The sequence below is a fragment of the Panthera pardus genome, unplaced genomic scaffold (assembly GCF_024362965.1).
Source record: "Panthera pardus isolate Hobbes unplaced genomic scaffold, ASM2436296v1 HiC_scaffold_12, whole genome shotgun sequence".
Taxonomy (NCBI): domain Eukaryota; kingdom Metazoa; phylum Chordata; class Mammalia; order Carnivora; family Felidae; genus Panthera; species Panthera pardus.
The window spans coordinates 47,936,496-47,949,864 of record NW_026526677.1 but is presented as its reverse complement, the minus strand read 5'-3'; the positions used below and the strand labels follow the sequence as shown (position 1 = coordinate 47,949,864).

Here is a 13,369-nt window from a genome sequence, read left to right as displayed (position 1 = left end):
AAGTAAAGAGATCAGGCTATCTTAGTTTGGGATGGCACTCATCTCAACATTGAAACTAAGTTTACCAATAAATTCTAGCTTTATATTGTTTTCCCTTTGGACTATGTTATGAGGATTTTGCCAATGTAAACTATCTTTTTATTTAAAAATTTTTTTTAATGTTTATTCATTTTTTTTTTGAGAGAGAGAGAGACAGAGTGTGAGCAGGGGAGGGGCAGATAAAGAGGGAGAATACAGGATCCGAAGCAGGCTCCAGGCTCTGGGCTGTCAGCACAGAGCCGGACATGGGGCTAGAACCCACGAACTGCAAGATCATGACCTGAGCCGAAGTCGGACACTTAACCAACTGAACCACCCAGGCACCCCTCCAATGTAAACCATCTTAATAAAGGCATTTATTGGTCTAGGTAACAAATTACAGGCAGGATAGTAATCAAGTGCTCTGATTCAGTTAGGGCTCTGATTTAATTTCTCACTAAGTTTCTGGCTCTGCCCTCCTCTATGTGTTGGCTTTATCCCCAGGCTAGAGAGATGAAGCAATTCCAGTTCTCCCAAGTACACAGGACCTTGATTTCTTCTTTAAAAAAAAAAAAAAAAAATTAAGGTTTATTTTTGAGAGAGACAGAGTTCTAGCAGGAGACAGGCAGAAAGAGAGACAGACAGACAGACAGACAGAATCTGAAGCAGACTCCAGGCTGAGCTGTCAGCACAGAGCCTGACAGGGGGCTCAAACTCCTAAACCACGAGATCGTGACCTGAGACGGAGTTGGACACTTGACCGACTGAGCCACCCAGATGCCCCAGGACCTTGATTTCTTTAAAGTGAGGAAACATCTTTTCTCAAAGCCCCTATAATAATCCACCCTTGCTTTTCTCTAGCCTACGCTGGGTCACATGCTACTCTGGACAAATTCTTGTGGTCAGAGTAATACCATGCCTTAATAAACTTGGATCCAGGTTCCTGAACAATTGTTGTAAGTGCAATGGCATTGCACTCACCAGTATTTTTCAAATGGTGGATCACGACCCAAGAATGCATCATGAAATTAATCTTCAGGACCTAGTCTTCATTTAAAAAATTAAACAGATTTGAGATTGTGTTGCATATATGAAGTTAGTAGTATTTTATGAAACTTTGGTGCTTATGCATACACACACCTGGATTATAGTATAAAATCTGTTTCTTATTGTAAACTGAGGTCAAAAAGAGTTTGAAAACTACTATCGTATGCAAAGCAGGTTCACTCCCCAAACTGGAGTGGGGTCAGTTGTTGCTTAAGTACACGGATTATGTAAGGGAAAAATGGATCCCTGAAAGAAAATAGATACAATTTGGGAGAAGAAAATAGATGCTGGGATAGTCAACAATTCCTACTGCAGCTTGCTGGACACTTTACTATTTAATCTATACTGGATTCCAATACAGTCATAACCAAGCATTTTTAAATTTTTGCAATGTTTTCTCAAAGTATACCTCTCTTCCAAAGCATTTCTTTCCTTCCATCCAGTAAGTATCCATGATGGGGCAATTTATAAATTTCATCATTTGGTTGGTGGAAAGTATTATGGTAAAAGACTCATTGAAAAGCTTGGCTTCTAGGGAAAAAACCCATATTTCAAATAACTGAGCACATCTTTATCATCATCCTAATCTTTAGGTTTAAATGTGGATCTTATTTGACAATAACTTTAGAGCTGATTTTAGTTTAACTAAGTCAAGAAACTAAGGCCTACAGAGGAGGATGAACTTATCTAAGGCAGTTAATTAGTTGTAGAACACAAGTCTCTTGACACCTGCTTCAGAATTCTTTCCACTGTACTAATTAACAGTACAGTTACACCAACTTTAAAAAAATGAAAGCAAGTAATGAACATGAGTAAATTCCAGACGCACCTAGTTTTACACTGCTGATGGATTCTTTTAAGAGGTGTAGGTAAATTATATTTGGGGGAGAAAAACTGCATTTTTTAAGGCAACATGGGAGCTTATTTACAAAATGCCACCTTTGAAGTCTTTGAGAGGCAAAAAAGTCACTACTTTATACTTTTAAGGCTAAGAATTTTAAAGCTAATTTTTATAATGTTACAGTATAAATTGTATTTCATCTTAATACTTTACCTTTTAAGGCAGGGAATTCAATTCACTGAGATTTTTTTAATGTGTATTTATTTTTGAGATAGTAGAGAGCATGCAAGTGTGTGCACAGGGGAGGGGCAAAGAGAGGGGGACAGAGGATCCAAAGCGGGGTCTGTGCTGACAGCAGAGAGCCCTATGCAGGGCTCAAACTCACGAACCATGAGATCATGACCTGAGCTGAAGCCGGATGCTTGACCAACTGAGCCACCCAGGTGCCCCTTTGTATGATTAGAAATTTACTAAGATCTATGAATGATCCTAAAGAAGTCCCAGATACTAGAAATTACAATGAGTATTTATGTATGTGTGGTACTAGGAAATAATCCTCATTAAGAAATAAAAGCAGTTTCAATTACTTATTTTTTATTACCATTTCTTTTTTTTTAATGTTATTTTTTAATGTTTATTCATTTTTGAAAGACAGAGAGAGACAGAGCACAAGCAGGGGTGGGGCACAGAGGGGGACACAGAATCCAAAGCAGGCTCCAGGATCTGAGCTGTCAGCACAGAGCCTGATATGGGGCACAAATCCATGAACCGTGAGATCATGACCTGAGCCAAAGTCAGATGTTTAACGGACTGAGCCACCCAGGTGCCTACCATTATTTCTTAAGTAAACTCTGTGCCCAACATGGAGCTCAAACTCATGGCTCAGAGATGAAGAGTTGCATGCTCTACCCACTAAGCCAGCCAGGCACCTCGCAATTTTAATTACTTTAAATATAGAGATTCACAGTGAAAAAGGCCTTTTGGGTTAGATACATCAAATTTTGTTTAATGCACAGGAAAGGTAACTATCATTTGAGGATGCCATAAGGATATTTTTTAGTTCCCAAATATCTCTTCCAGTATGAAGCATGCCACCCATTTCTTCCTTTAAGAGTTGTTTTCTCTTTTGTGTGAAAGGGTTTGGAGTACAATAGAAAGGGAGTCTGGCCGTGTTCAAGACTTTGTTTGCTTTGCTTTAATTTAAGAAAGGCAAAGTCTGAAGAGTATGTAGGGTTTAAACATCCAAGGAAAAAAACATCTTCTGTCTTAGGATTCAGCCATGGTACCTACAGTAGGTTAGGGTAACACAGAAGTTGCTGTCTGGAACTAGATTTGCCTATCATCCAGCAGGTCCCAGGCCCACCTTCAGGTGCTAAAAGTCTACTCTCACTAGCCACACACACTATCCCTAGGTTAGTCCTGATATGTTACAGAACAGATGAGAAGTTGGCATCAAGAATCATGTTGGGATAGTGGCAGCATTAAAGTGGTCTATTACGAGACAGCAGGGTCCCAGTCAAAGGACCTGGGTTTAATGCCAGAATCTAGACTCTCAGAGGAGTAAGTTACAGGTAAAGAAAGATATCTCAAAGGGTGCCTGGGTGGCTCAGTTGGTTAAGCATCCAACTCTTGATTTTGGTTCAGATCATGATTTCATGGGATCATGAGTTTGAGCCCCACAACAGGCTCTGCATGGACACTGCTGAGCCTGCTTGGGATACTCTCTCTCTCCCTCTCTCTCTTAAAATAAAGACTTAAAAAAAAAAAAAAAAGAAAAAAAAAAAGGACTATCACAAGAGAATGATACTCTGAACAAAGAACTGAATCAAGGGCTCAGGTTCAGTGATCACAAGAGTCCAGTTACAGACTTGAGGTATCAGCCAGACATGGACATTATGGCATTGTATACACTTCTCAAATTAGGGTAGATTTAATTCTAGGATTAGTTGACAAAAAACCTGCATATATGAGAAATTATGATGTATCTTTTTGGAGAATTAATTTTCCCTGATGGCAATTTACTCCCTATTTTTACATAGTTTTATATTAAGCAGTCATACTTTGAAGTAGAAAGCTAATTTTTGATTAATCTAGAGAAGAAAACACAGGATTTTAAAGAATGTCCACATTTTAGTAGGGAATTTTAGCTATACTCCCAAGTCACTGTTTGATGCTCTTAAGAAAAGTCTGAAAGGCAGTGGACCACAAAAAGTACCACCTATGGAAAAGACCTGCTATATTTTATTTATGTTTTTTAAAGTAAGCTCTACGCCCAATGTGGGGCTTGAACTTATGACTTCGAGATTGAGAGTCTCATGCTCTACTGACTTACCCAGCCAGGCACCCCAACCATCTGTTTAAATTACATCTTTATTGTGTAACCTTGGACAAATTAAAAACTCACTTAATCCCATAAGATTGCTGTAAAGATTGTTAACATACAAGCATCTAGTAAGATAAAATAGGTGCTTAATATTATCTGACAAAACCTGGGCTAGACATACTTAATCTTACTGCCTTAGGTTAGGTAAGGTCCTACGGACTAGAAGGCTATTGAGTTGTCAGAGAATAAAAACCTAGACTAGAAGTGAGTGTGGCGGGGTGCCTGAGTGGCTTAGGTGGTTAAGTGTCTGACTCTTAATTTCAGCTCAGGTCATGATCTCACAATTCATGAGTTTGAGCCCCGCTTCATGATCTGTGCTGACAGCAAAGAGCCTACTTGGGATTCTCTGTCTCCCTCTCTCTCTCAAAAATAAATAAACATTTAAAAAAATAAATACAAGTGAGGGTGGAAGTGAAGTTTAAATGGGACATGGTTGGATATGACAGAGAACTAATATATGCTGTACACCTATTCCTATCATCTACTGTTAGGAATTTTAGATACATACTCATTTGATTGTATTAACAACCCTCAAATAAGGTGTACTTTTACACATGAGAAAACTGGTGTGGGAAGGCTCAAACTACCCAATATTAAATAGCTAATTAAGCAGTGGAGCAAGTCCTCCAACCTAGTCATGCTGCCACATTCTGCCTTAGTGAGGGGAGGTACTTCTACTCCCCAAAATGTGAACTCAGTTTGAGTAAGTGTGATTAAATAAAATAATGGCTACCCATATAACAGGAACACAAAATATTTAACACTGAGCTAGTGACCTGTACATGTGAGGTGATACGGGAAGAGAGCCTATGGAAAGTCAGAACTCTTTCAAAGAATTCTAAAAATAAATTGATAGGGGTTTCAAGTCTAATCATTAGTAAGTGATTAGTAAAACCTCATTAGTCTACAGTATATGTAATTTACAATACTCTATATAGGAACCGAGAAACAATAAAAATATCTGAAAGCATTCCTCATTCTTCCTCCCCTCTCCAATATTTCAGCTTGGATAAAAGCTGTGACATCATTTAGTGACTTCTGCCTCATGAATTCTGGGTAACAGAATAATTAAGCCAAAAACACAAAGGGTAACTAACATTCAGTACACACGCAGATATACAAATATGAGCCACCATACCCTATTCCGTTTTTTGTTGATTCACCAACATTTTCCTTTACTGAGAATTTTACTTTAGTAAGGCCTTTTGCTGGGTAACGGAGACAGTGCTGAATAAGACCTTACAGGAGCTCAGTCCAGTAACAATGGGAATCACGAGGCCACCAAGTAGTTCCCAGTAGAGACAGACACAAAAACCAGGACCAAAAGAGAAAGATAACAGAGAATCAAAGTACCAAAGATAAGTTAAGTCAAAGTACTGAAAGCAAGTAAGAGTTTGTCAGGAAGCAAGGGGAAGGAATATTGAGACCTGAAAGCATGAGACAGTGTGATGTGTTTAGGGAACGGCAAGAAGTTCCATGTGACTGGAGGGCTGCATGGTAGGCAGGACCAGAAAGATTCGTAGTGATTAGATCCTAAAGAGATAAATTATGCTAAGAAACTGGGATTTTACCTTGTGGATCAACATCTTCCACAGTTAGGACCATGAAACTCTTGAAATTACAATGTGAAGAAGAAATACCAACAATAAATACACACTGAAAGCTTCTGATTCTTTAGCTTTCCTAAAATCTAAAGTATAAAAAATATGAAACATTTTATTTAAAACCCCAAAATACCAGAGATGAAGTAAATCATCTTTTATTTTCATCTTATACTTGGTTATCAAGAGACATGCAAAACCCTCTAATTTTAATGAGAACAGTGTTTTTGTGTCTTTTTATCACATATCCGCTTAATATTAGGTGTAATGTTGCTAAGTCGAATCCGCATATGAGGTGCGGCATCAAGTCTTTTCCTGTATTTTGTTTTTGTTGCAGCATAATATGAAAATCCTGTTTCACACAGGTGCATTGTAGCAAAAGGAAGAAGTACACGAACTGCACGCCTTGCAATGCTTGGGTACTCTTGAATTAGGCTACTCCAAAAATCATTTAGTGAAAGTTCGCTGAAATTTTGTTTCACTTGAGAATCAGATGTTAAATCAATCAGGCTCTCATAGTCCCGTGCTACTAATGAAGCTGGTTTAACAGTTACTGTAAATGGATTTCTAACCCAAGTGTTATTGTCATTTGTTACAGGAAAATATTTTAACAGAGTAGAGCGCAAACCCCTTAGGTGCTGCACAATGGCACTACAAATATCTTTATCAACTGTAGAATTAATTTCAGTCAAAAAGTCACTGAGAGTAGGAAAACAATCAAAGTTTTCTTCTTCTACGGATGAAGCCCAAAATTCCAATTTTCTTAGCAATGATGACATTTTATCAAATACTGTAAAAACTGTCACATTTTTTCCTTGCATTGATAGATTTACCTCATTTAATTTAGTAAAAATATCTGCAAGATATGCAAGTCTTAGCAGCCAAGATGAATTTGTTAAACAATCAGACAGTCGAAAAGCAGAATCCATGAAAACCAATAGTTCACGACGGAGCTCAAAAAGTCTTACAAGAACTTTACCTCGGGAAAGCCACCTCACCTCTGTATTCAGAAGAAGTGCTGTGTGCTGGGCACCCATTTCCTCACATAAAATTTTTAGTAGCCTAGATTGATGTGGTCGAGCTTTAATGTAATTGATGATCTGTACTGCCTGATCTAGCACATTTTTCAGAGATGTAGGCATTATTTTAACTGCTAGTGCATGTCTATATAATAGGCAGTGACTACTGGTGCTTTCGGGAGCCACATATTTTATCAAGGTGACAGCCTCAGCAATTTTCCCGTCCATTGCCCTAGAAGCATCACTACAAACATCAACACATTTTTCCCATTCAATTTCATGTTTCTGCATAAAACTGTTGATGCAGTTGAAAATTTCTTCACCAGTAGCATTACTTTGCAAAGATTCACATAAGAGTAGGTCTTCCTCAATAGATTTATTAAACCTGTAACGAACAAAAACAAGCAGCACAGCAAGTCCTGAAACATCAGCTGATTCATCTAGTTGCAGTGAAAACCCATCACAAATTTTCAGTCTACAAACAAGCTCTTCTTCAATGTCAGCAGCAAGATCTTTAATTCGACGTGCAACAGTACTATTTGATAGTTGTACTGCATCTATTTTTTTACTATATTGTTCATCAAACATCCGCATCACGACATCTTTAGCACAAGGCTTGATGAGTAATTCTCCAATAGTATGAGCCTCTCCACTCAGGGCTATATGGTAACTTACATTGTATGATGCCTCTGTAGCACTTTCATTATCTGTATTGACAATTTTAGGTGTTGGGGGTTTATTATTTTCAGGTGAATCAAGATGTTGCTTGAAAAAGCTTATGTCTTTGTCTTTATATGCAGCATGTTTAGTTTCCAAATGTCTTCGAAGCTTACTAGGGGCCAAAGAACTATTTGATAAAATTTTCTTACATAACACACACTGAGCATGAGGTGCATCTCTATTTCCAAAGTAAGTAAATCCAAAAGACAAGTAACTTTCATCATATTTTCTTCTTTTTGGTTTCTTACTAAATGTTGTTATTTTGTTGGAATTGGACATAAATTTGACCCTGGAAAGCTCACCTTCTGATTTTTTAGAAACTGAAGGCTGCAATTGTTCATCCTCACTTTGTAATATTCCAACCTTTTGATCATTTGATTCAGACACAATTTGATAACAAAAAGATTCTACTTCTTGTTTAAGACTTCCTTGTTTCAGCAAGAGATCCATAGGTAACGTGTTTGTGGCACAAAACATGGTTAGTTTAGAATAAACATTGAGTATCACAAATATGTTGAAATTATATGACAGGATACATAGAAGATGAGCAATCATCAAAGAGATGATACAGAGCAATACATCAGTTAATTTGTAAATGCTGCCTATGCATCAACGCGCAGATGGAACATCACACGTTCGTGTATCAGGTGATCTCTCATGCGACTTCCTGCTGCTCTCAGGTTTGGCACACCTTTTCTTAAAGGTAGATTATCACATAAAAATAAAGCTATAGAAATGAGTTTAGTATTCTTAAACTTATATTTTAAAATAAACTATAAAGAAAAATTGTTAGCATTGATCTTTTTCTCAGAACACTTATTAACTTAGAGAATATTAATGTTCTATAAAATATAATGTGGGAACCAGTGGGCTGAGAAATAATGAAGAGCTGATAAGTGTGTTTTTAAGGAAGGGACCTTGAAGAATATGTCCCATGGCAGGGGTTGGCAAACTTTTTCTGTAAAGAGCAATCTAGTAAATATTTTTGACTTTACAGGCCATATAGTCTCTGTTTCAACTACTCAACTCTATAGTTGCAGCATGGCAGCAGACACAGACAATACTAACAGAACGGATATGGCTGCGTTCCAATAAACCTCTATTACAAAAACAGCTTGGGCCATAATTTACCAACCCTTTCTCATGGCAAATAGTGTCTTGGAATCCCTTTTAACTTTCTGATGCCTACTGCCATTACATATTTTCACTGTTGATACTATTATACATATGAAGCCTCCTACCAGGGCTAGCAACAATGGTGATGAGCTGTATTAAAAATACACACAGTTCAAAGTTTTGCAAAACACAGAATTCTGTATCCTAAATACTGTGCTAACAATGAAAAATAAACTGATGACCAAAAGTTACCTACTATTTCTCTGGAATCAAAATCACATAAATATTTATATTATCCAAATTAAAACCCATTCAAAGTAATGTACATTTTACTGAGTACTCTGCATTCCATTATGCTATAGGTGAAGATTTAACCAGGATCTAAAGAAAACATAAACTCTGATTTTAATAGGTTTATTCCTCATATAATTTTAATAGGTTTATTCCTCATATAATTTTTAAAAGCATAATTAGAAGGGAGAGTAATGCAAACTTTAAGACCTCTGAAGAAGACTACTAACTTTGCAAGTTAAGGAAAACATATTCAGTGTCTATCCAAATATATCTGCTTTTGATTTAAACTTCATGATTTGGCTACAGAGTAAGCTTTGAATTCTTATGTTACATCCTAAAGCAAAAATGGTTCTCCTATTAACCATTTTTAATAGATGGTAAGATACCTGAAATGAGTAGTACTCCCTTCTGCAATCACACTCTCCACCTTGGCAGCTTGAAATGCAGACTCTTCAAAAGAATAAAATTAAGGGATGGGGTGGAAAGGGAGTAACCAAAAGCCTAGAATGAGAAAAATTAAAATTAGACACTGCAAAAGCAGAACTAACTACAAACCTCTAAGTAGACCTTTCATTACAATTTATTTTAGACCCAGGCAGTGCAAGAGATTCTTCACTGCAATGCAGTGAACTGAAATAGAAGATGGCTAGCATAGTAAAAATGCTAGTATCTTTGTTTCATTTAATACCCTCGTTATTTCATCGTTTTGAGACAGTCTCCCAACCACTGACTTCATAGAAACACATGTAAAAAACTTTCAAAAACGAAACCTAACTTTTAAAAGTACAGCCACATTTTAATGTCTCTAAAACTAAACATTAAAAGTTATCTAAAATAGAATCATACAGGGAAGTGTTATTTGAAACATGCATTTTTGCTACAACCACTTTTGTCCCCTAACCAAGCTCCTAACTTAGGTTATTAACGTTTAGTGAGTGATCATTTTTTATTATGCTTGAAACTGCTAGATCCCTCATACAGATTATTTAATCCTCAAAACAAACTTGAGTCAGGGACTATCAACAACCCCACTTTAGAGATGAACTAACAGACACAGCGAAGTTAAGTCATCTGCTAACTTAACACATCTTGCAAATGAAGAACTAAGAGCAGAACCCAAAAGGTTGGGACTGCAGAGCTCATGAGGCTAACCATTCCTTGTGTGTACCTTGTATTCTAATTTCCCAAGCACTTAACGGGCAACAGAGGGAAATGGATTACAATGGATTACGACTGCCAGAAAGTCGAGGGTCTCAAAGTGCAGCAACAGAAAACCCTACTCTTATCATTGGGAGCAAAAGAGCAATAGATTCTCGTTTCTACAATCCCCATTTGAAGTTAGCAACAGAGAACTTCGTGGAGCTGCTGGTTAGGATTAGGATCCCTCACCATTGGTACCAGAGGACACAACGGAGTAGGAAGCTTTGTTTTCCTAAGTAAGGCCTCAACCCCACCTCTTTTAGAGGTGCTTCCCGAATCTCTCGAGGACAAAGAGTCTGGACTCCCTAGAGAGTAAAGTTTCTATTCCATTCCCCGAAAAGGCTGGCAGGGCGGGGGCGGGTGAGAAACCCGGTTCTTTTGTCTCTTCTGAGTTAACTGACAGGTAATACCATCCATTCACCAACCAACCCCCCCTCCCCCGCCTCAGGCGGTTCCAGCTGTGAACAATACCCTCAGGCGCAGGAGGGCCAGGTTAAGAGCGCAGTCCACTCAGAAAGCCTGAGCAAAGGTGGGTGCGGTCACCCCTTCCTGCACCTTTTAAGCGGCCACCTCGATGTGCTGCCCAGGCCAGCTATCCCTCCTTGTCACAGGTGCAGGCTGCCAGCAGACCGCCACATCTGGGGACTCGCCCACCCTCGCCTCCAGAACTCTTCTCTCGCGTTCCCGGGAAGTCTCCTCAGCACCCAACACTGTATCTCTACGTCACCTCCATCAGTGATGGAGACCGGTCTTCGCTGCGGCTGGGCTGCAGAGCAGCGCCGCGGTCCCCAGCTGAGCCTGCGGCCGCCATTTTACACAGCTCAAGGCAGCGGCCATTTCAGAGCGCACCGCTCAGCCGCCGTGGCGGCTCTGGTCCTCACCTTCACCGAGGCCTGAACGGGGTCAAGAGCCAGTCGTCGCGGACTGGAAGGGGGAGGAAGGGAGGAAGGAATGAAAAACAAAACAGAGGGAAGGATTCGGGGACAGGGAGATGCTCTCAGCTCAGGGATATCGCCTATGCCACCTCCATAGAGATCCAGTTCGCGGCTGGCGCGGTCGCTCCTCTGAAGATAAATTTAGCACTCTGGAGCACCCGAACTTACAGTCTCCACGAGCGGCTCCGCCGCCGCCCAATCAGCTCCAGAGCTGCTCCCCGCCACCAATCCGCGCTGAGCAGCAGGGCGGGACCAAAGCAAAGGACCAAGCTCGGTTGAGGCGCGACCCAGCTGCTGCAGCCGCCGCGTTGGACCGGGGCGATGGGAAGCTTCGGCTGGTGCTAGACGTGAAGCGATTGTTTTCAAACTTCCCTGGGCTCCAGATAGTCCGGGGGCTTGTTTAGAATGCAGGTTCCTGGGTGCTGCCTGACAAAGTCGGTGGTCCTGTGGGGCTGCACATGACTCTTGGAATCTGCATGCTCCCAAGCTCTGGCGTGGTGCCCAGGCGGCGGTGATTTGTGTGGTTCGCAGTTACCCTAAGGAGCGCTCAGAGCCTGGCTGCGGCTGCTTTCACGACCTCTTTGTTCCCCGAGCCGCACCCCAGGCTCAGGTTACTCAACCGCCTCCTCTTTCTCTTGTTTTCCCAAAGGAGTGGGGGCACAACACCCCTTCCTTTCCTCGCCCCTCCCGACGCTGCTGTGCCAGGGGCTCGTGGGGGCTCGGTCGGGAGCTGAGCCTCCCGCTAGAGGTCTCGAGTGACCCCAGACGCAGTGCGGGCCGCCGTGTAGGGATAGCGGCCTCTCCGCCGTGTCACAGGAAGAGCCCGCTCGCTCCGTCTTGGCACCTCTCACAAGTGGCACCCTCCCCGAGGGGAACACCCGGCCGCCTGCACCGGCTGGCCGGCCCTCTGGAATACTCCGTTGGCTAGCTGCCGCATTCGGGTGCTTTAAGCGTGGTTCTCTCCCACGCCCCTCCCGCCTATTAAAAACAGCCCAGCAGAGGGTACCGGCTGGGTATTTCCCCTTTGGCGGTCCGTCGCGGAGACCAGGAGTCGGTTTTTCCAAACTGTTTCCTTAAAATATATACACGTCTAGGGATAGTTTGTTAAAGTACCAGTAGAACTAAACAGTAGGTCCCATTGTTTGTAATATTTCAGCCTTTCGAGGTCCCGTGGAAATAGCTAAATGGACGCTGGATCGTGTTTTCAGGCACTGCACCAATGACAAAATTCCCATCTTGTGGTCAAAAACAAGGGCAGCTTCTGTTTTTCTTAAAAATGCTTCCTACATATGTGAACAGATATCTTAGGCGTAGAAAGAAGCCTACCCTGCCGGTAGCCAAGATATCCAACCAGCCTGATGGGGCAGGGCCCGGGTGGTGGACGGATCGGGACTGCATGGCGGCCCACTGACAGTGAAGGTTCTTGTACTCCTGCTTTTATGTAACGTGGCCTTAGCGTTGGTCAGGGCAGCTCCCCTACCAATGAAAGTACCTGGGGATTTGTCGGTTGGGGAATTGCCCATGACAGACCCCCCCCAGGAAAAGAACCATTGGGGAAAGAAAGAAGATTCCGCAGGGAAATTATGCGGCCCTACGTCCAGCCCTTGCCACTCTCCTCTACCTAAAGGAAGGATAGCTCCATATATTTCCCACCCAAGGAGGGAGACAAATGGGTTCAAAGTCCCAACTCAGCAACAAAGGAATTTATCTATGGATACAAGTTACTCTAACTCCTAGGCCCACTTGGCCACCAGGAGGCATTCCAGATGATAACTGGACCTGGTGGGTTAAGGTACAGAATGGTTCATTAATTCCTAGGTATACATGTCTCTGGGAGCGCATAAGGCGTGGGTTCCCAGGGCCCTCTTGGCTCCCTCCCCGCACCCCAGACCAAAGCGAATACTTTTGTTCCTTGTACCGCAAATGGTTCAAAGGAACAATTAAGAAGTCATGTTCTTATAAACATTCCACTTGAGGTGTTGAGAGCTAGATGACCTTGAAAGGGCAGGAGGGAATGTTACAAGAAAATAACTATGTTGTTCCTTAATGGGTGATTATACAAAGAAACATTTTTAGAATTAGGTAATGCCGAGAAACATAGATAACACACGCTACAAGAAAATTGCTAATGAATGTAATGCCACACTTGCCACAATAAAGCGGCCAGTCTAACACACTGCTGTTGTCTGTGTCCA

At 41.2% G+C, this 13,369-nt stretch overlaps 1 protein-coding gene across 4 annotated transcripts; it reads right to left on the bottom strand.

The window, feature by feature from the left end:
• Positions 1–6,032: 6,032 nt before the first annotated feature.
• On the bottom strand, positions 6,033–12,053 carry ZBED5 (zinc finger BED-type containing 5). Of its 4 annotated transcripts, none has more exons than XM_019456321.2 (3): positions 11,343–12,053; positions 9,426–9,540; positions 6,033–8,325 (listed from the first exon to the last, which is right to left on the bottom strand). In XM_019456321.2, exon 3 carries the CDS (start codon positions 8,182–8,184, stop codon positions 6,100–6,102), a length of 2,085 nt encoding a protein of 694 aa, XP_019311866.1. In that variant the 5' UTR covers positions 8,185–8,325; positions 9,426–9,540; positions 11,343–12,053; the 3' UTR covers positions 6,033–6,099. The 4 variants fall into 4 exon arrangements, with proteins under 4 accessions (XP_019311866.1, XP_019311864.1, XP_019311863.1 ...); XM_019456319.2 differs by lacking the exon at positions 11,343–12,053 and adding an exon at positions 11,121–11,336 and having other exon boundaries at positions 6,033–8,356; XM_019456318.2 differs by lacking the exon at positions 11,343–12,053 and adding an exon at positions 11,121–11,336.
• Between the last annotated feature and the right edge of the window lie 1,316 nt (positions 12,054–13,369).

Excerpts from the sequence above, each read along its gene's own strand:
- ZBED5 (XM_019456321.2), bottom strand. The coding sequence starts at position 8,184 with ATGATTGCTCATCTTCTATGTATCCTGTCATATAATTTCAACATATTT.